Here is a 25,387-nt window from a genome sequence, read left to right as displayed (position 1 = left end):
ATGCTGCTGATCCCGCATCACGCAAGCGGGTTGATTCTCGGACAGGGATTGTGCTCGGTGGCTGGCGTGCCCTTGATGAGTGAGCGGATTAGCTCTCCTCAGAGTCGGCCTGCGCTCTGTGCACGCAGCAGCCGCTGATAAGAGGGCTTGTACAGCACTTCACACCTCCTGCTGGAAATGAGCTCTGGGAGGCTTTTGACTCTGTGTCCTGACCAATATCTGATGTTCCCCTATCATCAGACATCAGAGAGAAGCCTCTGGCTAGGAGAGGTTTGGCTCCGGGTGTCTTTATTTGTTACAAGAGCTATTTTTTGCATGAGTCACCAGGGAAAAGGGGGTGGGAGATTGAGCCACAATCACAAAGCCAGAGAAAAAGTGCTTTTTTGGTGTAACAAAAACAACGATTAATGAAATGAATCACAGGCTAAGAATATTTTGTAAGACAATACTATTTCTGTCATACAATCTCACTCACTTAATGCCCATGTTTATAGTAGTGCATATGGAAAACACGTATTAAAAGATTCATAAATGTGATATAAGGACATAAATATTACAAGACGATTTATTGAAATATGTTGTTCTACAGTTTACACTTTAACTGTGGCTAAAAGCGAAGAGAATATTTGATAACACTTTCATTTCTTTATCAGTGCTGACGCATTGACTTTTCTATGTGGCTCTGTTCTCTGCAAGTTTTACATTCACTTTTAAAATTCATAAGGGATTCTGAAACCCAATTGCCCCTGCTTCTCCACAAATGCTGAATATTTATCTGTTCCATCTGAGGAGGTGAAGTGGCTTAGATTGCTGAGGTGCTGCTGGTCTTGATACAGAATGACTCAGTCAGGTTAGCAGCACATTATGTGTTGCAAGATGCATCAATATGGAGATAACAGCTCCTCTCTTGGCGAGCATCAAACAAAGAGGGAAAGTGAAACTCTGACTGTGTAGCAGTTTGAGCCACAACCTGGGCTTGAATGCTGCTGGCTCTTCTGTGTAAGCAAGCACATAGCTTATCGTGTGCTTGTTACCTGAAGACATTGTGCAGGCGGGCAAAGGGCAGGACCAAGGCACTTCCTCCATGATATCTGGACCAGTGGCATGCAGTGGGTGTCAGGAATGAGGCAAACTGCGGTCATTTCTGTGTCTACATGATTAAAGAGGACTAGAGAGCAAAACACTGTTCTGTCACCGCAGAGATACCAGCAACTTCTTGTTAGCGGTCAGTCTCTCAGTCCGGGGAGGGAAATGGCCTGGGTTGTGCTCTCTTCCTCTGCCCAGCAGATCACCTCAGTATTTGCTGGGTAGAAGGTGCAATGTAGCCGCACCAGAGTTTGACAAGTTCAACATAAAAACCCAATTTCAAACCTCGTTAAACCAAACCAGAGCAAATTAAGGGCCAAGTAAGAGACCTGAAGTGCTGTCTGGATTGGCCTTGTCTGCAGGAGTCGAGGTTTCCTTCGCAGGTTGGGAGGATGCTGTGTGTGGGCGGACTCCCATCACCAGACAGTGCTGCTCTCTAATTCTCCTGTTTTCGCCTGTGGCAGTGGGAATGTTGCAGGGAAGTGGCGTGCTGCGCTTGGGCAGAGCACTGCGGAGAATCCAGGGCAGTGGAAGAAAGAGGCAGTCTTATTCCACGGGAAGAGAGAAAAACTCCTACTCTAGACACTGTTGCATGCAGACAGTTCATCTGCAGCGCACCATGATGTATCTTTGTACAGAATCTCTGAGATTCTGAAGCCAAGCTGAGCCCCTCACAGTGGAAGTGTGTGTGTGGGAATGGCTGTGATCCTCTGTGAGTGGGGGTTTGGGTTGTTCCTCCCTGTTGTACTTTTCCTCACACTCCCATCTGTCAGCATCTCTGCTCCTTACAATCAGGCACATATGCAGGCTGCACCACTAGCCTGTTTTGCATCGTTCGTTCCTTTATTCTAAGAAACTCACTACCTGCTGTGATACTGTAACATTTTGCATGCTCTGCAAACCTCGAACAAACCTCGGCTCAGTTTTCTAACTGGAGTTACTTCACCAAACTTTTCAAACCAAAGTTTTCATGTAACTTAAAATGTCGAAATCTAAATATAGTTCAAGGCAGGCACATATTGTACATTTGATTTTAATAGCCAAAGGCAGTGCAGATACGTCATCGACTAATACACCGAGCTAATGATCGGCATCGGGCTGTAATTGCAGCGAGGATTGTGGAGAGCTTTCATAGGGTTTCAGCCAAACGACACACTGCATTTCACCACCTGACTAGCTGCTGTGCCGAGTGTGTTTCCTTACCTAATAAGTTTGTTAATGCAGCTCTCTGTGCGCTCTGTGTTTTCCGTTTTGAGGTGTATTAGAAGGTTGCATTTATCCTTCTGGGCACCCTATAATCACATTCAGGGCTCAGCTGGGCAAATTACTAATCAGCTGGTTTTGAAAGCTTTGTGTTCCCCTGCAGTTTGGTAACCAACCCATTTATGAAAGGTTTTTACTCCATTAATAGTGTGTGTGAATATTCAGGACAATACAGGGAGAACTGACGTGATGCAGACCTCATTCATGCCCCCATGTTGGCTGTTGACAGGCAGTGGCAGGTTAAAATCAGATGCTGTTCCTGTGGCTGGAAACAAGGTGAATCAGTCGAGTTCTGGTGGGTGATTGAAAACCCGACGTTCTGCTTAACGGCTCTCGAGCAGCAGTGCGTGTTCTCACTTCTGGCATGTCGGTTTGGATCATCGGACACAGTGGCCTCTTCTGTCCCTGTGTTTCTGGGTGTGGGCAAATTCCCACAGCAGCGCGGCACTGTGTGCTCAGGAAACAGTTTTGTTCTCCTCCAGGCCTTTCCACCCTCATCGTGCCACTTCGAATAACCACTGCTCCATCAGAAGCAGTGCATTGTAGGGAAAAAAGACACTTCTTTTCCACAGAATGCATTCTCTGTCAGCGTTGTAGTGATTGCTTTTGTAAAATCCCCCATCTCGTCACAGCAAAGACTCCTGCGGGTGCAGGGAGAGTGGAACTGTCCAGCAGCTCCATTGTTAACAACATGCACTCCGCTCTGCTGCTCTCCAGACAGTGGGCTAAATATTGCAGACGCAGGCTGCACTTTTAAGTGCGGTGTACTCGTGGGCTAATTAGAGCTCCTGCTCTCTGAACTGTAGCCAGAGTCTCTGCTGCCATCAGAGTGGTAAGAGATGTGACTCAAGCTGAATTTGTCTTTTTTGGGGGGAGGGGTGGAGGATGGAGGGGAGCTGTGAATGCAAGAGTACTGTATGTGCACAGAGCTCATAACAGGAATGTTTGCTCCGGCTTGATGACAGGGGTGTTTGCACAGATCTAGTGATTGGCGGGTTTGCACAAGTTTAATGACAGGAATATTTGCACTGATTTACTGATAGGATGTATATCCCACATATATTGCCATCATTAGCAGATATTTACTGAAATGTATAGCCAAATGCATGGACAGGAACATGTGGCCTGCTGTGCGTGACAGTGCAGAAGGGTGGAGTACAGGTTACGCTGCAGGGTGCTGCCTTATGTAGAAAAGGTACTGTATGACACAGTACAAACGTGCTGCAAGCTCAGCTTTAACAGGAGCAGGAAGAGTCATAGACTGCGTCTGTCACTGCCTTGTGCTTTTTTAAAGTGATAGGACACTGCATTACAGGGTCTATAAAATAAATACAAATCAAAAGACCCCCTGCACTGACTATTCCTTCTAGATATGTGTTCTTACAGTACAGTTACAGTACAAAGATCCTGCTTTTGGTTATGGCTTCTTCATAGCTCTGTTTTAGAGACTCTGTTTTTTACATGGAGAATTAAACTCAGAGTTCTTTATCACAAACAAATAAGCAAGCTGAAGCTTGGTTTATAAGTAATTGCTTCCAGACTTATTTTATCATGTAAAACAACAGGACATATTATTGCACATTCTTAAGGTGTCTTAAGCAAGGTTTCTGCAGTATTTTAACACCTAAGTAACTAAATAGCTCATTGTTGTTCCAAATGTTTCTGCTGCAGAGTCACAATGCCTGTCAGTATGCACACACTGTCACACACACATGCCCCAGTCTATCATACACACACCCCTGTGTCTGTCACACACACACCAGTCTGTCACACACACCTCAGTGACTGTCACATACACACGCCCCAGTGTCTGTCACACACACCAGTTTGTCACACATACCCCAGTGTCTGTCGCACACACACACCCCAGTGTCTGTCGCACACACACACCCCGGTGTCTGTCTCAAACACACACACCCCAGTGTCTGTCGCAAACACACACCCCGGTGTCTGTCTCAAACACACACACCCCGGTGTCTGTCTCAAACACACACACCCCGGTGTCTGTCTCAAACACACACACCCCGGTGTCTGTCGCAAACACACACCCCAGTGTCTGTCGCACACACACACACCCCAGTGTCTGTCTCAAACACACACACCCCAGTGTCTGTCTCAAACACACACACCCCAGTGTCTGTCTCAAACACACACACCCCAGTGTCTGTCGCAAACACACACCCCGGTGTCTGTCGCAAACACACACCCCGGTGTCTGTCGCAAACACACACCCCGGTGTCTGTCACACACACACACCCCGGTGTCTGTCGCAAACACACACACCCCGGTGTCTGTCACACACACACACCCCGGTGTCTGTCACACACACACACACCCCAGTGTCTGTGACACAATTACTATGGAATTCAAACCACTGTGGTATCTTTTATTTAAGCAATTCTGTCGTGTCTCTCACTGTAATTTATCTTCCAGCAGGATAACTTGCATCAATCCGCTCCTCAAAGAAATCTGTTAGATCTCCCATCATGAGAGTGGTCTACTGTATGTTGCTTAATTAATCATTGCGTTACAGTATGTTCAGTTCAGAATTTTAACTTTTTTCCTTTGCCATTTTGAAAGGTTTGTTGTCTTTAGGGTGGATGTGGTCGATGTTTTTTGTTTCCCTCTCAGACTTCAAAGCCACGTTATCTTTCTGTGATTGCTTTGAATTGTTGCCTATAGACAATTTTCAGCCTAAACGTAACATCACTAATGAGCTAAAACACGAGAAGACATATGTCTCTGGTCTCCATCGAAAAAAGGCCGTGGTTTTTGCTGGGGTTTCGAAGAGACTCTGAGGTGTAGGTGCCACTGAGGTGAGGGTGTAGGAGAGATGGAACGGACGGCTGCAGTATTCGACCAATCTAAATGATCACAAGCAGACCAGTGCAGCTCTGCATCCTTCAGAATGGTTTGACGTTCAACCAGTTAGCTGTGAGCTTAGCGCAGGTACCCACAGAGCAGCAGCACCACCAGTGATTGTCAGTCATTTTGCTGCTCTTTATTCATTTCAGTTTTCTTGTTACTGGAGCTTGGCAGAACTCTATGTACAGCCTCGTTCACAAGGCATGCCTGATTAGCTCCCCAGAGAAGCATGTCCGAGCACTAAAGCCCTGACTTAGGGAACCGCATCTCCTTACTCACAGCAAGCCCACAGCATCATAGCTGGTCCAGAAAGGGAAATAAATTCAAGCTATTGGCAGACTGATTTACTAAATGTTGCCGTAGCCTTGCTCTCTTAGCTTAGTGAAACTGTCAGGGGCTGCGCTGTAACCTTTCCAGCGTCCATTATTCCTGGACACTGCGCCTTTCTGTCTGCTGCTGCCATGTGTGACTCCTGTGGCCCCAGGGCACCCCGTGCTCACACACAGCAGCTGTCTGTGAGGGGGTCATGGGTTAAAGCTCACCCTGGGTTTGCTATATATCCATAGCTTATGTGGAAATATCAGTGCGTCCATTAAGCCCATAAATTCCCCAGAAAAGTATTCCCCGAAAAACTATTTCAGAAGTTCTCCTGCAAGAAGAGGGCAGGCTTGTCTTCCTCAGGGTGAGACTCGACTCTTCTGCTCTTTCAAGGCAGGGGGTGAAAGAGAGAGCAGAGGGGCCCCTGGGTCCTGCTGCATCAGGACTGGGGCCACAGCGGGACCCCCCATGCGAGGAGGGGGGCTTGTGGTGGCACGGCGCTGCGTTAGCACAGCCCGGGCGGGCACTAACAGCGGGCGTGTGCTCCGTGTGTGTTCTTGTGTGTTGGCAGTGGAGGGGCAGTGGCTGGAGTGGGGGCCCTGGGGCCACTGCTCTGTCACGTGCTCCAGGGGCACGCAGCAGCGCACGCGGAGGTGCAGCGTCTCCGTCCACGGCTGGGCGGAGTGCAAGGGGCCCCACACGGAGACGCGGGCGTGCTCCAGAGCGGACTGCGCAGGTACGTACGCCCGCCAGCTGCGGGCACTGCGGGACCCTGCCCACGAAGAGGCTTTCCTGGGGCGGAGCTTTGTAGTTCCACCCCAGCCCACCACAGGTTAGACTAGTGACGCCCACATGTGTGGGGCTCTGCAGCTACAAGATGTGCGGGCTGTGCAGAATGCGGTGCGGTCCATACTGGGGTTCGGGCAGTGGCATTGGGGTAGCGGAGAGAATGAGAGAAGCAGCAGTAGGAGGCAGGGTGTGTGTGTCTGTGTGCGCACGTCTTTATCGTTCATGTTGAATCTGGAGTGAAGATGTTCCCCTGCATTATCTTTTGTTCATCAGTTTCCCTGTGGTGATCAGCTTCATCAGTTTCCCTGCGGTGCAGGCGTGGATAAGAGTTACTAAGCGCACGTTGCATAATGACAAGGAGAGGGCCGTGAGAATTTCCTGTCATTTCACATTTCAGATGCTTTTCGGGATCCGTGCCTATATCTGAACCCTGGGCAAAATAGCAAATACAGACCCATTGACAAGAGCTGTGTCTTCTTATTTAACTACAAGTCGGGCATGCCTTTAGAGTCAGTCTATTCTAATGGGTTACTTTGCTTCTAGTAAAGACTCCAATTTTGTGCAAAGTAATGCATTCAATTAAAATAATCTCACTACTGCACAAAGTACATGGAACAGAGATACTCTTTCCGCAGTGAAAGAACAGTACAGTCAATTATAAAACGATTGCATTTACTGAAGATGTCTTCAAACACACACCAGGGAACACAAGTGGAAACTAGAGGTAAGTGCATTTCAAACTGGGTACAGGAGGGACAAGCTACCCAGCCATGTTCTTGAAGCCGATACCTGGGCTTCTATCAAGAAAGAGCTGGGTGAGACTCTCGGATCAATGAGCTGAAATGGGCTAGATGTGCCGAGTTTGTGTGTTCTTGGCCAAGTCGTCAGCCGAGTGCAACTGGGAATCCCCAACCTGTTTCAATCAGTAGGTCAGGATCAGCCAGTCTTTCATCAGCCAAGCCTACAGTGACATAAGTGAGGGACACACTGTTCCTCCAGTCAGCATTAACACTCCTGCCCGGTGCCATGGAGCTCGGAGGGCTCTGAGGGTTGGGCATTTCAGGTGGGCCGGTCGGAGGAGCATGTCTGCAGAGCCTCATTCTCTTGGTGCAGTATTAAGAGTGGTACAGTTGTTGATTCCTTAAAACACAATATGAAAGAGGAAAAGTGTTGAAACCTTTGTTGGCATTTCATTCATGTGTTTTCACACATATTTCCCCAAGGGCTTGTGCATGGATGCCTGATGTGTTGAAGGGGCTGTGTGAAAGTTCTTCATCTATGAATGCTGTGCCGTGCCCGGGCTTATGAATAAAGCATTGTTTCAAAAACTGTTTTTGAGGAGGAATGAACATAAACCCAGTGCTTTCAACTGTTAAAACTCATTAAATCAAGTCATGAAAGTGATTTTTTAAAAATATATGAATAGTGTTTTCCTTCTTTTGGAATGTTAAGAGTGGTGCAAATATCTGGAAAAGGCTTTGCAACTCCCGGCTGCAGTGTTCGTAAATAGCTTCCCATTAAAAATGAACAAAGTCAAAAGCAGTCATTAATACACCATTAATGGCTTCTGAGACATTAACAATTTATCAGTATATTTTGAAAAGCATCTCTCATCCTCCATGCATCTCTTGCTTTGTGCCCTTCCCCTGGTTCTCTCCCTCCCTCTCTGGCAGCAGACGGGAAGTGGGGTGCGTGGAGCCACTGGGGCTTGTGCTCCAAGACATGTGACTCAGGCTTTCAGCAGCGGTTCAGGACGTGTCAGGGCACAGGGGAGCAGGGCTATCCCTGTGATGGTTCAGGGGAGGAGTCACGGCCCTGCAACGAGAAGAAATGCCCAGGTGTGGTGAGCCTGTCTATCTCTGTGTCCCTCTTTCCCTGTCCTACCCTCACTACAGTATCTCTGTGCCCCGCCCCAACTCCCTCCATGCCCCGCCCTCACTCCTTCTGGTCAGAGTACTGTACCCAGCCCTCAGGGGCTGGTCAGAGTACTGTACCCAGCCCTCAGGGGGCCAGCCAGAGTACTGTACCCAGCCCTCAGGGGGCCGGTCAGAGTACTGTACCCAGCCCTCAGGGGGCTGGTCAGAGTACTGTACCCAGCCCTCAGGGGGCTGGTCAGAGTACTGTGCGCTGTTCTGGGAGGGCCAGTCAGAGCACTGTGTCCATTCCGCAGGTGGCTGGTAAGAGCACTGTACCCAGTCCCAGAGAACAGGGCAGGGCCACAGTGATGTGGACCTGTGGTTGTTGTGCGATGGGGGGTATTTACAGCCCAGCAGCAGTGTGTGAACCCTCTAATGCTGGTCCGCCTGTATCCCCCAGCTGCCCACGAGATGTGCAGGAATGAATACCTTGTGTCCATGACCTGGAAGAGAACTGCTGCTGGAGAAACTGTTTACAACAAGTGTCCATCAAACGCAACTGGTAAGTAATGCTTTGTTCTTATTTTTCCATGACCTGCTCCACAAACACAGATTCCTGTTCCCTCCTAAACTCACTTGAATGTCCTGGGTTGTGTCTCTTCCCAGCTCCATGATTTCCCCCCACTGTGCAGGATTTCTCTTTACGTGCTCGTCAGGGTGTTTGGTTACACCCTGCAGAGGGTGAAGGTTCCCGATTGACACTGTGCCTCCTGATGTGGAGAGGTGATTAGCTCAGTAAGGCCCACTAGAAATTATAGCACAGCAGCACAGAAGACAAGTGTACAGTAGCTCTGCATGACCAGTCTCTTCAAGCCGGTTCTGCTGCTAGCAGGTGGTCTCTTTTTTTGTTACTCTCATCTTATGTCTTTCTTCAACACCTTCGTACAGTAAGTCTTCTCCCTGCCCTTCCAGCGCTGTGACTGACAGCCTGTCCTCCTTCTGTCTCCGCAGGGTCTGCTAGTCGTCAATGTTTGCTGGACACTAATGGAGTTGCTTACTGGGGTCCTCCGAGCTTCGCCCGATGCATCTCACTCGAGTACAAAAATTTACATATATCAGTAGGTGCACATTTGCCTCTTGCTCTCTCCTGTCCCCCTCTCTTTCCCAGAGCCACAGAGCACCGCTCCTGTTGTCCAAAACAAGTGTTTCCTTTTACCTTGTGTTCAATATTTACAGCACCTAATTCATGGCCCTGCCCTCTGGAGGAGTGATGTATGGTGTGTACTCACGCGTCAGATACAGAGGCCAGTTGTATCCAAGGAGTGGTTCAAAGCACACTGGTGGTGTCTTCTCGTGCTGTCGAAAAGGCCAGTGGCTGTACTCCTGCTGAGCTCCTTGTCTCTCTGTACTGGGAGCTGGAGCAGAAGGAAGGGTGTGCAACTTCAGTAAACTCATACAGTACCTGCCAGTATAAGCAGGGGAGAGAATTGCAAAAACAGCAGCCATTGCTGCTTAAGCTGTTGTTAATGTCCAAACTCCCAGCTGACACCTTTAATTAGAAATGATAGACTTTGTGGATTTACATTGTGATACTGTGAATGAGTTATTCAGTCCGGCCTGGCCAGAAATGTGGGTTTTCTAATGATGCACAGAAAAGATTAGTAATATCATCTTGCTGCATCGATAGCCTGCGTACACTGCGTGTGAAAATGTCAATCTGGGATTGATTTTTTTTTTGCAGAAGCCTGACAGCTTCCCAATTGAAATGTGAAATTTTCATTTAGCTCTTCTGAGTAGAAGGCATTTTTTTTGCGGGATTTTTTTTCATTCCATCTCCAGTCCAGTCCCTATAAATTCTGACAGCCTATATAAATGTGACACTACCCCATGAGCAATGCTACATTGCCTGTTATTTTAGTTCCCCTGTGGAGACGGTTCACTGGGGCTTCATCTGTGAAATAGAAGTTTATTGTATTAAGAATGACAGGGAATGCTGCTGACATCTCCTCTCCACCTCACTTAAGTACAATGCTTCTGTTTTTTAATGTAAAAGATAGAGACTTGTGCTGGCATTGAAAATCAACATGTAATTCTAGGCCTTTGCTAACGTTTTTCAGCGGAAAGCCCAGCCCAATCAAATAATCAATCCAGCAGGAATGCAGACACGTGGAGAAGGAGGTGAAGGATTGGAGGTTTCAAGTTGATTGAATTGCAGGTTGAATTCAATAAAAAACAAAACAAGGGAAGGGAATGACAGAGAGGGTGAAATTGCCGGATCACTAGTATTTTACTAAGAAAGATCCGGAAAGTGAAAACGTGTGGTATTCCTTTGATGCACTGGTGACTGCAGCCTAAATAATCAGACAAAAAGTTTGTTGGTTGCGAAATTTCAGAATCTCACAGTTTCAGTCAGACTTCCAGGAGAGCAGAAGGAAATCCTTGGGAATGTTCCTGAAAGACTGGGCAGCCGGCCTCTGTAACAGGCATGCTGTGGTGTTCCAGCAGGGGGCAGTGTGGATTAGCTGTAAGGCTCTGTGGTCGTTCCTGCAGCTGTATCACTGGGCACCCACAGAGTCTACCGCCCAGAGGGGCTCCCGAGTGGCGAAGGAGCCCACTCAGCGTGGCGCTGTGCCAGTCCCGGCCTCGGGTTTTAACCTGGGTTTCTTCTTCCCACGTCTCCCTCAGCTTCGAGAGCATCTTGCGAAGGGTCAGAGGATCCTGGCAGGAGAGGGCATGTCTCAGATCGTGAGGAGTCTCCTAGAGTTAATGTCCCGGAAAAGCTATTACAGCGGTGACCTGTTATTCTCCGTGGAGATTCTCCGAAATGTGACAGACACCTTCAAACGAGCAACCTACATTCCAGCTCCTGACGACGTGCAGGTGAGGAGACACGGAGGGCCGCCGTCATGGGGCTGGGGCTGGGGGGCAGGGTGGGCTTCCTGCTACCATCCTTCCAAGCCTTAATCCACATTCTGGACCCTCTCCTCCGAAACTCCGCATGGGATAGAAGTGGGATTAAGAAGCAAAATTTGAAAAGCACTGCCTTTGTCTATCAGGGGTTACTGTATTGTACACTAGAATAAGTCAATAAACATCTTGAACTCGATCCACGATTTGCTCAAAGCTTCCACTGGTCTTTTCTATATTATAACACTCTGACTGTTATTAATACAGCTCAGTGTGGTTGAGAAGAAGCCAAAATGTTTTTATGTAGCATCTTTAATTCACATTGATCACAATCAGCGACTGGAGGTAAACTGCGCTGGAGCAGCTGGTGTGAAGTGCTGTAGCTGCTGATCCATCACACCTCCCAGTCAGGTCTAATTGACTCGTTGTCAGGTGCTCCTCGTCAGGAACATCACCCATTCCCCTCTGCACAGCCAGCAGGCTGAAAGAGCTTTTCTTGTGCTACAACACACACATCTAGCAGGATCACCTGGCAGCTTAAAGAAAAAAGGCTGAAATTTCAGTAGACCTTTAGTATTCAATTATGATGATTAGAGCAGACTAATGCAACTTCTGCTTAAGTATCTGAAAATCCAAAGTATGGCAAAGAGCAGTGGGAGTTTGGCCAAAACTAAATCATTGTGCTAGAGGAAGCAGTGGCAATCTTAAGGGATGCTGAAAAGTGTTACCATCAGGGGTGTAGTCAGAGGGGGGCATGGGGTGGCAGTGGCCACTGCTACACTGTATATGGCTTTGCCTCCCCGTTTTAGGCATAACCTTAAACTCCACATTGTCTTAAATTAACCAGGAAAAGAAATTGTTAATGTAGGAAACAATCACAATGCATCTTGAATGTTTTTTAAAGGGCCGGTGTCAGCAAATATGTGGCAGATCGTTGTAGATCAAACACACAGAAACTGTCACCAAGACATCACGGTGTATTCAGAATTATGAGCTTTTATTGTACTTCATTTAAAAAGCTCTTTAAGAAGATCTCAAAATATGACAAAGCCCAGTGAGAAATAAAGGGGTATAAGCTTCTGTCCTTGTGCAGAAGGCTCTTCAGAGTCGTGTCTGGTGCGAATACAAGCTCTGAGAAAACCTGCTCTGCTCGTCTGGGGGTGAAACCAGGGTGAGCAGTGTAACTGCTGCAGAAGGAAATAGCAGTGCACTTTATAACACGACATCCTATTACAGAAGGCAGATTATCTCAATTAAAATTGCCACCCCCATAGACGTCCCTGACACCCCAAATATAAAATCCTGGCTACGTTGTGATGTTCCCCCTCTGAACATGTCCTGAAACCTCCAGGAGACATTGACACCTCTGGAGTCGCCTTCAAGGAACGTACAGACAAGAGCAGCTGCAGGGACACTTTCTGTGTGTTGAGAGTTCATTAAAAAACTACCATATAACAGAATCACAACAGAAGTGGAACTCCGGCTGTCTGAATTTCTTCCCTGTGTTGCTCCCTGGCGGGCATTTAAAAGGCTTTCTTTATCACCTCTCATTCCTTGGAAAGGGCTGTTCCATAAGTGAGAGTAATGGGGTACGTCACTAATCGTAGTAACGTCTCTGCTGGGAGCTCAGCCTGCATGTCCCGATTTTAGGATACGTTAAGTGTGAATTGCAGTCCCAGCAGGCACTCTGCTCTCCTTCCTTCTAATTTTCCCGTGTGCGGAGTCTGGGATTCTCCTTAAGTGCTCTATGCTGTCCCAGGCTCTCTGATCACCACAGGACGGGGAGCTGCAGGAGAACCTCCAAAGCAGAGAATCTGTTTCTGGTTCAGGATTATCACACTCATGAGCAGAGCTGAGCTACTTATAGTGTCCGTATCAGACGAGGCTCTTTAGGGGATACAGTTGTCTACCTGTCTGCTTCTGAACAATGAAAAGCAGGACTCGAACTCAGCCAAGAACGAGACAGTGCGCAACAAGGCAGATCAGTGGAAGGTTGCGATACAGACCATGCCCATGACCGTGGCACAGGACAGTTGCACTCATCGGTATTTGTCACAAACTGCAGAGTATTTGCCCATCTTGCAAGTTTTATCTGAATGAGAGAATCCTCAGCAGATTCCCAGCAGAGGCTGGGCTGTAGAGAGAGGCTGGTGTGAGAAGATTTCCTCCCCAGGCCTCGTTTCATGGTGGGGGGGGGAGGCTTCAATTGGGGCATAACTCTCAAGGCTGTGATTTAGCACAAAGGGTTGCAAACTTAACAGAAGGTTTGACCTTTCCAATGTCACTTCCCGCTTGTATTAACAAGGTTTGTGTGTCTTCTCTCTTTCTCTCTGCTGTTTGTTTCTGTCCGCCCGCCAGAAATTCTTCCAGATAGTCAGTTACATGTTGGACATTGAAAACCAGGACAAGTGGGTTGATGCACAGCAGGTGAGCTACTGTGTGCGATGCAGCAGTGTGAGTCTGCATGTCTTTGTGTTCTGTGCTCAAGCACGCCGATAGGCTCCTGCGTAGTATGCTACAGAAGTGTGTTTTATTCCTTAAGATAAGATGCAAATTAATGTCATAAATACACTGCACGTTCATTTTGTGCATGTGTGCAGATCCCTGCCTTCAAGCAGTGGGCTTGGCTCCTCCCCCGCACTCCCTCCAAACAGGGCAGAGTTGTCCTGTTGTGCCGCAATGTGTTTCCATGCTCAACGGTATAGCAATGAGCTGTCTGCATTCAGACATCCCTGAGAGGGGCCTGCGTGTGTCTGCCACAGTTTCTGCTTGGTGCCTTTGTCCAGAGTGCTCATTTTCAGGCGCTGTGTACTGTCGTGAGTGCCGCCAGGATGTGTACAGTTGTAATCGCAGGATGGGGCTGTTAGACATGTATAATAGCCGTGTGTCTCCTGGAAGTCCACAGCTTTAAGATGACTATTTGGGGGTATGTGCATGAAAGCACTATGCACACAGAAGGAATACGAAAAGTCCAGGATATTTCCCAGCTTTAAATGAATAAATAAAGACCCAGGCTACCACCAGTCCCACATGCCCAGTCTGATGACTTCTCTCCTAATCTATCCTCTCCCCAGTTCCCCCGCAACATACATGTTATCTGTCAGTGCGTCTATATAAACTGGTAGCTGTCGCATTGTGCCACAGAGTGAGAGAGTGTGCTAAATGGCAGGTCATTCTGCTCCCTGACACTTCTGAGTGCTGCCCTGGCCGTAATCGCTCCTCTGATTCCTTTACGATCGCGGCTCCCGCAATAAAAAGGACAGGAGACGTATCGATCACAGCAGGGGCTGATCGGTCATCAATGGCAGCTCGGCACTCCAGCCCATCTGTAAAGGGCTGACAGACGGGGGGGGCGCTGCGAGGGCAGGAGACCGCCGGCCCTGGATGGAGAGCTGCAGAGCAATCAACGTGAAAGAACACTACATCTCACTCCTAACAGACCCCCGAGTTCACGGGTGCTGATGACAGATGTGATTCCTCCCTTCCCCTCACACGCCGTGAGATGCTCTGCGTTTCTGTAATCCCAGCTGGACCTGGCGCCCGGTCGCTGCTGGTCTGGCGACAGACAGATTGATTAACCCCCGCTGCTCTGTCCCCCGCGGGGCACCGCCTTGCCGCTGGGCTCCGCTCACACGGTAGGGTCTGCTCCACAGCCGGTTTCCGAGCGGCTGGAAACCAGACACCCAGGCAGTGCCAGGCAGGGGTCCACGTCTGACCCTCTCTGTTGCTGATTTACTCCAAAAGGGTTATAAGCCAGGTCAGCGTCTGGCTTTGTCTCCCACCATTCCGGCCGAGGAGGCTCCATGGCTTGTCACCAGGGGGTGTCCTGTTTGAAGCCCCCAGGCCCTGATCCGGCCAGTCCCTGTACTGTCCCAGGAGCAGCCGGGCTGAAAGAAGCCAGGTTCTGTTGTCCAGGACTGTGCAGAGGTTGCTGGTCAAGCCATAGTTCACCACTTGGTCTCTGCCAAGTGGTTATTGTCATTATTATTCTTTTGAGAGACATTCATGGTAACGCCACTTGCATTAGGAAAGCTGCAGGTTGTCGCCATGTTGTTTGATGGGACACCTGACTTCCTCTGGTGTCTGAGCTATCATTCTAATGATGGTGATAACAATCGTTTTAATTTACCTTACATGTGTCCTGTGCCTGTTTGCTGCTGCTGTTACTCTCCTCTCAGCTCACTGATCTGGGTTTAAACAAGCGTACCGAACAAGCCCTACTAGCAACTACTAAGAAACACCTGCACAATTAAGCAGAGCAGCAGCACCTGCTGAGATATAGAAACTTTTTTTAAAGATGTTCTAAATTAGTCACGCTCATCTCCAGTGCCTAGGAATCTCATGGTTTTTTTTATCATTGTTCCATATGTGGATTTAATTATTCAACCACAGTATAGACGTGCTAAATTTGCCCAGTGTGCTAGTTGTATCTGAATGTAATCCTGCTAATTCTTACAATGTCACTTTGAGTTAAGGCAGCCTGTGAAGTTCAAGTCTGTCCTGCACTACAGCTGCACTGACCACAGAAACAAAATCAAATCCAGCGGTTTCATTTCAGCTAAGCTCCTGATCACTTAAATGAACTAATTATTCACTGATCTGAACCAGTGTGACCCCTCTTCCAAGTGTAAAGCAGAGGGTGATTTAAAGAGACTTAGTGTGCTGGACCCTGCTCAGCCTGGCTGTAGATGTAGGACATAGAGCTCTGACAGTGACTGCGTCAGTGCTGTTCCCTTTCTCCTTCGTTCGTTCATCTTGTCTCTCTCTCCTCTGTTTCTCCAGGCCTCTCCCGGCTCTGTGCACCTCATGCGCGTTGTGGAAGATTTCATCCACCTCATAGGGGAAGCACAGAAGGCATTCCAGAGCTCCCTGTTTGTCACAGATAACCTGAGTGAGTTTTTCCAGTCGGCTCCACTGGCTTGAGTCCACACATCGAATCCGGTTCACGTTACTGCCTATAACAACGGAGCTGCGTCCGTCTGGCGTCTGAGCAGCCAGCCCCACTCCATTCTGAGTGAGAACAGCCCTCTGAGGGAAGAGGCCATGTCAGGCACCTCTGTCACTTTCCTACTTCCTCTCCGTAGTCAGTCTGTTTTTCAAGCTTGTCTGTGCCTCTTCCTCCCGTGCAGTGGTCACTATCCAGCGCGAGCCCGTGTCCGCTGTCTCCAGCGATATCAACTTCCCCATGAAGGGCCGGCGCGGGATGAAGGACTGGGCCCGGAACTCCGAGGACAAGCTCTTCATTCCCAAGGAGGTCTTCACGATCTCTTCCGAAGGTGAGCTACTGTACGCTTGGGGAAATATCGGACTGCAGTCTGAACTGGGTGAAGGGCTGCACGTCGTCCTAAACAGACTTTCAGGGCTGCAAGATACCCCCAGACACAGCCAACTAAAAAAACATCCAATAAAATAAACTACTTGAATTTCTTCAGATATGTTTGACCTGAATGAAAGACCTTGATGAATAAATAAACCCACACTAGTGTTAACAATTGTGATATAAGGCGAACGGCTATATATCCTATCATTCATTAAAGATGAACAAAGAAGTAAAGACAGAGAGGCAGGTGAAAGATATACGATTATGCAGTGGGAGACGAAACGGCTGTGACTCGGTTCTTGTGAATTGTAAATGAGTTGGGATCTATTGAAATGCATGTTATTGATCTGGTCTTATGTTGTCTGTTGGCTGTTATACATTTGCCTAGAAGCCTGTTGAAGAATGTTCACATCAGACAGCACATCCATCATGCGGTTTTCACTTTCGATTAACACCTTGCCTTCAGGTCACCCAGCCATCCTGTTGCTAGCACCACTGCTGCCAAGCTTTCCAATAACCATGCCTCTGGCCCAGCAGGCTCATGCTGAGCTTCGTTTCCACTGCCTAAGCATCCGCGATACAGCGTCGCGCATTTGTCTTTCATGAAAGCTCAGCCAATCGAGCAAGATTAGATTTGGAGAGGCAGGGGATGGATGGAAGAGTGGAAAGGACATATACTGTATATATGCATTTTTGCTAAAAGATCTGTTTATCCAGCTCACCGGAGGAGAGGGGTTAGCAGCTAAAACAACCTATAGAAGATGAATTCCTTTCAATAGGCCCATTCCGACCCAATTTATTTCTGCAGCACTGTATTTCCTCCCCAGTGGCCAGGCTAGCCACCCCCGAAGCAGAACATGGGTCATTTAATCCTGCTGTACGTTGGGCAGGCCTTAGCCAGCACTCAGGACATTACCAATCCTTCTTATTCCAACTTAATGCACTCGCCACTGAGCTGAAAGAAAATAATCACTGCTTACGGAAGAAAAGCACTGCCCGCAAAGTGAGAGCTGACATCCCGTTCTGACCTTTCTTCGCTGCGTAGCTGAAAGACGGAAGCAGCTGGATTTGTCTTGAGTGCCACATCCCTTCATTCCCCGAGGCTTGATAAAACACACGGCACTGCCTTCTGAAATGGGGACACGGTGGGACAATACATTAGATGTCCCTATAGTTTCTGAGTGTCTTGCTATATAGGTAAATCCTTGCGCAATAAATCTCGCTATCCTGGTGCACCGGCGGAGGGGAAGCAAGGCAGTAAATTGAATTGGCCTCAAAAATGACCGCTTGAAATATAGCACAATATCGGAAAGGTTTTATTCACTTTTTTCAGTAAGTGCCGAAAGAAAGCATAGTGAAACAGGAACAAAAAGAATGTACATTTCTATCCATGGACCAGTATGGAAATTATGGAAAACCCCTGGCTCTGGAGAGGACAGGGAAACCTCTGGGGATCTAGCTCTAAGCACTTGGTTTTTCTAAGGTTAGAGAATTAATTAAACATGTCACCCACTCTGCTGCTCCTAAAAAAACTACAGGCAATCTCCATCATTTACTAATTAACTTTAAGGAGCAGAAGCAGACTGAATTACTATTTTGTTACGCTGAGCAGCCCTTAATGCAGCACGTTTTCAGACACAGATTTGATTGACTTTTCTCGAATGCACAGTTCACGATTTCAGGAAGGGGGAAGGTCTTGAAACATCCCACTCACCAGTCACAATTGTTTCGAGCCCGATCCCGTCTCATTTCAAGACAGCAAATTCTGGCCTTCTGCTCAGTTTTAATTTCGATTTGTAGTCAAATGCTGGTCTAACTTTCCGAGCTCTGAAAGCTCTATTGATTTTTCCAGTCGCCCTGCAAAGGCCTGTTTGATAGAGGCTCTGACAGCTGAGCTTCAAACGTCCGGAGGGGACAGAGCTGAGAGAGAGAGACTGAGGGAGAGCAGAGAGAAAGACAAAGCAGGACCAGGCTCTGCCTTTCCATTCCTGTCACTGCTGCCGTCTCTGACTTCTGCTGAAGCTGCTCCGTCTGCAGAGCAGCTTCTGTCACGTCGGCTGGGCTCTCTGTGAGCTGGGCTGGGCTGCCTGTCTGGCTCCTGCAAGACAACCTGCTGAGAGGTGCCAGACAGGGGACTGGCGCCTGAAGCCAGAATCAGGAAAGAGCATGTGCCAATGAGCAAATGATTTGCTTTAGCAATCTAAAGTTGATATTAAAAAGAATGTGGGTGCAGTCTTAATTGTTGATTCCACCTTTGACATGTACTGTATATCACTAACTGCTTCAATCTTATTCTTTCATCATGTTCTCAGAACACTCATCTACTGCGATTTAGCACAGAAATCACAAGAAAAAAAAGCCCACTGTATCGATGCAGCTTCCTGCAAATCCAGCCAGCTCAGCAAACAACTCCTATTAGCAATCTGTCACACACACCGTGAAGCAAAATGAAAGCCTTGGCATCTCTGACCGGCTCTCTCTCTGAAATGAAAATGCCCTCTTACCAATGTGTTTAGAAATTAAAGGGTTTTGTTGCTGGTGATGGCAGTGAAGGCACCATGGCCACGGATTCCGGTCATGGTCAGGGTGACTGTAACTTTGCTGAGGAATCCTGAGGTGCAAGGGTAACCGGACTTAATGCTGATGAATGCAATACTTCCTCGCACACATGAAATCACTGCTGCGCTTGGGAAGAAGCTCCCTGAGCCATTTCCACCTCCCCATGTACTAAAGCCTGTCTTGTATTTCTGTTGTGTCATGTGTCTTTGTTCTCTTTATTTTCCAATGTGTCCCTTGGTCCTGTTTTTCCCTGCTCTTAATTAGTTTTAATTAGTGAGGCGCCTTGATTGCATTTGTTCTCTTAAGGACTTTGATGGCATTTAAACCTCGCTGAGAAAACATGAGTTGGGAGTGTGGAGTTTAATGAGCAGGCAGTTTGTTCACACAGCAGCATTGTCAGAGGTGTAACAAAAATACGGCAAGTCTTAAAAGATAGCAAACTGCATCATTTTGTAAAGGTATGCCAGCAGAAGGAGATAAAACCAAACGGCTTCCCTGACTCTGCTCTGTATGGAAGCACGTCTAAAATGAATCAAGTCTACAGCTCAGAGGAGGCCATTCAGCCTGTTTCATTCCAGTCGCTCATCAATCCTCGAACTGCAACTGCAGTAACATTGCTTTGCAGCCTGTTCCAGTCAATTCCCACTCTTTGTGTGGCGACAGCGTTCCTTTCTTTTTTCAAACCATACCCAGTCTAGTTTAACCACTTGTGAAGAGCCCTCCCCATGCCCTCTGATCATTGCTGAGCTTGAAGTTAGTCCATGGTGCCTTAATCTGTACAGTTCAGCGGGAAGTGAGTGTGAGCAGGCTGTGATTTAGATCCAGCATCAGTCTGATTCGGATGTCTTGCCTTTCAGAGCCGGAAGACGCCACTTACTTTGTGATCGGGGCGGTCCTGTATCGTACCCTTGGATTCATCCTTCCTCCACCCAGGTAAGACGCACCTGACTCATCTGGCTTGTACCCTGTCCCCAGTGACTCTGCTGTCCTAGACACCGGAGAGAGCAGAGGAGGATTGAGACAGACTGTTTTGTAAAAAGAACCGTTTACTGTGTTTGCATGCTCTATACAGGTATTGTTCCTTGCATGAGGAGTTGAAATTCAGGTCATGAATAGAAGATTGGAATTCATTTGTGCCCCTGTCAGGCTGGGACAGGTGAGAGGAGGAACAGCTCAACTTGCCTGTGGGTGACCCCCAGCTCATTTCCACTCAGTCCCCTGTACCTGAGCCCCTCTGTGGCTGTGCACACGGAGAATTGCACCAGGTGTCTGATGAGCCTTCCGGTCACTGTCAGTCACACTCACAAGCGTGTTAAGCACTTAAAGAAGGGCTCCACTAACGATCAGTCAGTGGCAAATGAGACACTAAGCACTGACCAAAGTCTTGCAATTCTGTTGTGGAGCTACTGTTTCAGTGGTATTTCTTAATAAGAGCCTTGGTCTGCTATATGGCTCAATAATACCTCAGAAAATAAAGGCTGGACAGCACTGCATAATTTAATTTAAAGATCCTGTTCTGTTTATTTCCAAATAAAGCCCCTGGCTCTCCCGGCTTCTCCTGTTATCATCATTACACTGAGAACGTGCAGTTGCTTTCTGTGGTTTATCCCCGGTGTGGAGCAGCACAGAGACTGAGCCAGCCACCCCCTCCTGTAGCCTTGAGGAGGAGGGGGTCACACTGAACCCCCCTGGACTGACCCTCCCCCTCTTTGCTGCATTCCCACTCCTGCTTGATCCAGATCCAGACACACAGGTGATCTGGCCCCGGAGAAACTCTTCAGAAGCATCCATCTCTCTTTAACCCCATGGCTTGCTGTGCCCTTTCCAGCAGGGGAACCTGTATGAAGGCAGATTAGTCTCTGAAGCTGAACCTCTATTTCAGGGGAAGGGAAATGGCTGGGACAGAACCCCCACTTACTATCAACTGATAATATCCAAATTGTAGGTATTTGCTATGTGAGGGGATTTCAGTCACCAGATTCACGACCTGAATTCCTCCACTTAAAGACAGTGGAAACAGCGCTTTGTCCTGGAGATGCGTGTGCTGCAGACAGTCAATAACCCGCCTGGCCAAGGCTGGAAACACAGGCTCTGCTAATTCAGGAAGTCTCACAATGGATACAGCTCACAGCCAAGCGCTCTGATTATAGACTAACAATATATAGGAATAGCAGTTATAATTGCATAGTGTCGGGCTCTAATTACAGACTGTTGTTTTTAGCCACTCTACATAAATCCCTGATTATCAGGGATTTAATCCATTTGTGTCTCAGAGAGTTTTTGTAAACAGCTAATCTGGAATATCAATAATTGTTTCCTTGCAGTTTTATCCTTAAGTAGCTTATACCCTTAGGTGGATGGCCTACAGTATGAATTGGTATTGCACTTCACTCATTGTGTAATTCTGTAAATAGTTAATTCTCCGATTCTCTGACCTTAACTGCAGGGCTAATTGCTTTTTGGCCTCCAGTTCTGGACAGTTTTACATCAGTGCTCTATAAGTAGCTCATTCCCCTCATTGTTAAGACCTAGAAATAGTTAATTCTCTAAGTGCGTGACCTGTGAGTGAGTAACTCCTTCCTGGGCTCTGAATAGCACAGTGCTCACAGAAGGGCCCGTCACCTGCTCTCCTGTCCTGCCCTGTGTAGGGAAAGCAATCCCTCTGAGCTCCTGCTCCCTGGGAGGTCCCAGCTGTCCGCAGCGCAGTCTCTGACTCCAGTCTGCAGAGCACCAGCTGCAGAGCCTTGACATCTGGAGGAACCTGATGTTGTCAATGTTGTAAGGACTCCTCCTTAAGGGAGCGTCTGGGCTCCTTCTCTCCTCTGCTTGCCATCAAAGCAAATTTGAATAAGTCTGTGTGAGCCCCATGTAATCAGGCATGCGAACAGCCAAAGCATTTTTTTTATATATATATACAGGTATATATAAATTTGATTACTTTTTGCACGCAATCTGTTTTTTCTGGTCACTTGTCTTGTACACGCCTCATTACTGCCTGTTCTTGCATATTCATGGGCGTTTGATTGCCTGTTGCTGTTTGTGTTTCAATTAAGAACTAAACAAACCCAGGTGCCCCCAGCGAGGCTGTGCATCGTGTGCCCTCACTCTGACCTTCGGTGGAGCTGATGCAACGCCAACTCACTCTCAGCCCGTTCTAATCCCTCAGTCCCTGGAAAGCTTCATCTGGAAATAAATGTGTTTTTATTTTTTTATTTCCTTATAGAAAACTGTTTTTTACCCCAGTGCTGCTTTCACATCAGTGTGCTGTCAGCAGTGCCAAGGTTGCTGGGTCAGTCTTTGCCAGCACTGCCCTATAGAATTTCTCTTTCCCATTGTCACGGCCTCATCAGCCCCTGACTTAGTCACGCTGGAAACACAATCGACTACCCGGCGATGAGTCACTCCTCGCGCTGGCGAGGGCTCGTTGACGTCTGTCCAGAGGAAAAGAAAAATGACCTCAGGGCTGGAAATGTGTGTTTGAGGGAGACAGCTTCTGGAGGGCTCCTGAGCTCCAGCATGGTAGGAGCAGGGGGCAGTGCTGTAAATCCAGGCTAGTCCAGGGGAAAGCATGTAGAGATAAAGCAAAGCCAGACACAAGGCCTTAGGTGAACAGGCCAGCACAAAAGAAATGCTGGATATCGGGATGGCAGAGCCTATAAAAACTACAGGGGTTTCATCTCCCGCAGTGAAGTTCTTGAGAGACAGCCCACAGGCTATGTGATTCCTGTTCTTCACAGTCCAGGACATTCCCATTGAGAGGTACAGCTGGCAAAGTCTAGCTGAGATCCAGGGTCAGGGGTACCAGTTCATATGCTACTGTACCTGCTGTGGGTGTGATGCTGTGTACACAGCATGTGTCTGTTAGCTGTCTCAGTCATTTTTAATCCCTGATACTGAGAGGGAGATTTTACAAGCCAGGTGAAGACTTATTTTCAATTTGAGTAAGACATAGTTTGCTAGATAGCAATTATGGCAGTCCGTAATTTGCTTTTGTCTCCAAAGAGCACAATTTCGGGCTTCTACTAATTGCGTGCTCTCACGTTTAAGCCAGCCCCAGGTGCTGAATATTCCATGGCTGTTGTCTTTCAAGTCAGGAACAATTGCTTAGATGGAGGCACAGTTAAAGCATGTTTTCTGGTTCATCCATGCAGTTGATACTGTAAAAAGCCGGCAGCCTGTGAAGGCTTAGACTGAAGGGGCTCCAGCTGCTCTGCCACAGGAATCTTAAACAGCCAGAGTGACATTTAGTCAAAATCACGGCAAAACAGAGAACAATGTAGTACGAACTGCCAAAACAAAGTCAGTGTAGTTCTCCAGTGTGAAATTCAGATTGTAAATCTTTTCTGAACTCTCACAAGGGTGTTTTCTTGTCTTTGCAGGAGCCCCCAGGTCATCAGCTCCAAGATCCTGACGGTGACAGTGCGGCCGCTGCCCAGCCTCTCTGAACCCATGGTCGTGGTGGAACTCTCGCCTGTCCTCAACGTGAGTCAGCATGGAGTGGGCGGGGCATGGGCGGGGCATGTGGTGCTTCAGTGGGGAGTCTAGGCAGCACGCCGACTCAGTGATGACATCACCGTCACCTGTCAATGTCGAGATCACATGGTCCTCCTTTTAACTCAGCAGGTTACTCCCTGAAAATAACAGCAGGCTTTCTTCTTGACATTTCTCCACTGCAGAACTGCAGATAAAAGAAGCTTCCGAAGAAGTTTCAGTCTGGGGATATTTGCTTGTTCCGTTGATCCAGAAATTAGGATTTTAAAATACTAGTTGAGAGGTTTCAATTAAAGAAAATAAAAGAAGAATAAAGTAAAAGCAAAGAGCCCATAGTGGCAAATACACCATTGTGTGTCAAGGTGGATTTCCACAATGGTTATTAAAGTTGAAAGTTGAAAGGGTGGACTCAGTTGATTTGGAAAACAGTTCTGATAAGCTGCCTGTTTTTCATATTTCAATTTATTGTGAAGGTGAAGGACAGTGTAAGAGGAAACGCTGGTGTCTTGGGCAGTGAAATCGACTCCATAGTTATAACTAGTTTTTATTTCTTAGGTGGAAAACAAGGGGCAAAGAAAAGTAAAGCACTTTGCTCAAGGTTCAAGGTTAAGAGAAGACACCCGTATTCTCTTTTTCACCCTCAAGCTCCCCTTAGTCATTTAAAAATTGGTTTGCAGTCTGCTAACACATTTCACTGTGCTTGTGCTTGTGAATCGCCATGAATTTTCAGATATTGAGAAATCTGTGTGCTATGCATGGGAAATTCAGTGAGTAAGCTTTTTTCCCCCTCCTAAATGATTGTAATTTGCATGGTCTGTACAATAACTGCATAGTAATGTCATTTGTCTGAAACACTTGCTTGCAAGTCTAGTGGTGTTCTTGATTCAATGCCACTGCAGGTGCAAATACATTTCCTGAAACTGATCTTTTATCCCAGCCTGATGCACAGGCGTGGTCTGCGTGCTGCCAGGCTGTGAAAGCACTCACTCTGTGTGTGGACTGTTACATTTCACAATGCTTCAGCTGTCATTGTGCGGCTCTGGCGGGAGGCGAGATTAAGCCCTGTGGACAGGAGATGATGGACGTCTTTGGCCTTGACTATCCAGACCACTCCCCTGGCCATTCTAGTTACCTCGTAAATTAGCCCTGCTCCACGGAGTCTTTGGGCAGGCTCCAAAGCAGGTCATTGAGTTCTGTGAGGACTGGCTCTAATATTCACTATATGTGTTGACCTCAGTATGTATGCAGCGGCCTGCTTCTGAACTTGGGCACTTTAGAAGGGTGCCAGGGTGAGGTATAAAGCCTTATATTAGTACCTTAGTCTGTGCATTAACGTCCTTTGAGTCACTCCTTGACCCTCCGTGAAAAATTAAAACTGCTGGGTGTGCTGCTGGTTTGGTTTTGGCACTGTGAGTGCAGTGGGGTGTACTGTGTCGGGGTTTGGGGGTTTGGAGGTTTGGCAGCTGCTGAACCTGCCAGCTGGAGCTGCTGACCTTTCAGCAGCCCACAGGAGCCCAGATGTTGAGCGAGCGCTGTGGTGACAGATGTGCCGAGGGCTTGAGCAGAGCTTGTTCTGTGCCCACAGACACAGGCTGGCTCAGGTTGTGGAGTGCCAGCAGGGCTCTGCCTCACCCACAGGCCTCGATCGCACCTCAGTGCCAAGAGCTCCAGGGCTGGGGGAACAGCACGTGTGCAAAACTGAGCAAATGGAATTTAAAAAATTAAAAGGCGGTTATTGAAGCCAAAAACAGGAACAGATCCTGTATGCAATACTGATACTCAGTGTACTTTTCAGAGCCCAGCCTGGCCGGGGTGCCAGAGTGCCATAATGTAGGTCAGGACCTTTTTACATTTAAACTCTTTCAAAGGGCCTGTGAGTGTTGTGTTCTAAACAAGGGGTGTCCATTTCTTGTTCTGGGGAGCCTCTGTCCAC

At 47.8% G+C, this 25,387-nt stretch overlaps 1 protein-coding gene across 1 annotated transcript in view; it reads left to right on the top strand.

Annotated features, from left to right (window-relative positions):
- Nucleotides 1-6,109: 6,109 nt before the first annotated feature.
- The window catches only part of adgrb2 (adhesion G protein-coupled receptor B2), a 79,122-nt gene continuing 59,844 nt past the window's right edge, over nt 6,110-25,387 (top strand). Inside the window, exons 1-10 of the mRNA XM_088931768.1 lie at nt 6,110-6,268; nt 7,998-8,159; nt 8,638-8,739; nt 9,189-9,295; nt 10,863-11,057; nt 13,443-13,511; nt 15,867-15,975; nt 16,214-16,360; nt 19,821-19,896; nt 23,343-23,445. Coding sequence (XP_088787894.1) covers nt 8,649-8,739; nt 9,189-9,295; nt 10,863-11,057; nt 13,443-13,511; nt 15,867-15,975; nt 16,214-16,360; nt 19,821-19,896; nt 23,343-23,445 — 897 coding nt within the window. The 5' untranslated portion in view covers nt 6,110-6,268; nt 7,998-8,159; nt 8,638-8,648. The remainder of the gene's footprint in view (nt 6,269-7,997; nt 8,160-8,637; nt 8,740-9,188; nt 9,296-10,862; nt 11,058-13,442; nt 13,512-15,866; nt 15,976-16,213; nt 16,361-19,820; nt 19,897-23,342; nt 23,446-25,387) is intronic.

The sequence above is a fragment of the Atractosteus spatula genome, chromosome 14 (genome assembly GCF_055471065.1).
Source record: "Atractosteus spatula isolate fAtrSpa1 chromosome 14, fAtrSpa1.hap1, whole genome shotgun sequence".
NCBI lineage: Eukaryota > Metazoa > Chordata > Actinopteri > Semionotiformes > Lepisosteidae > Atractosteus > Atractosteus spatula.
The sequence above is the reverse complement of the archived record's forward strand: the minus strand, read 5'-3'. Positions and strand labels throughout refer to the sequence as shown.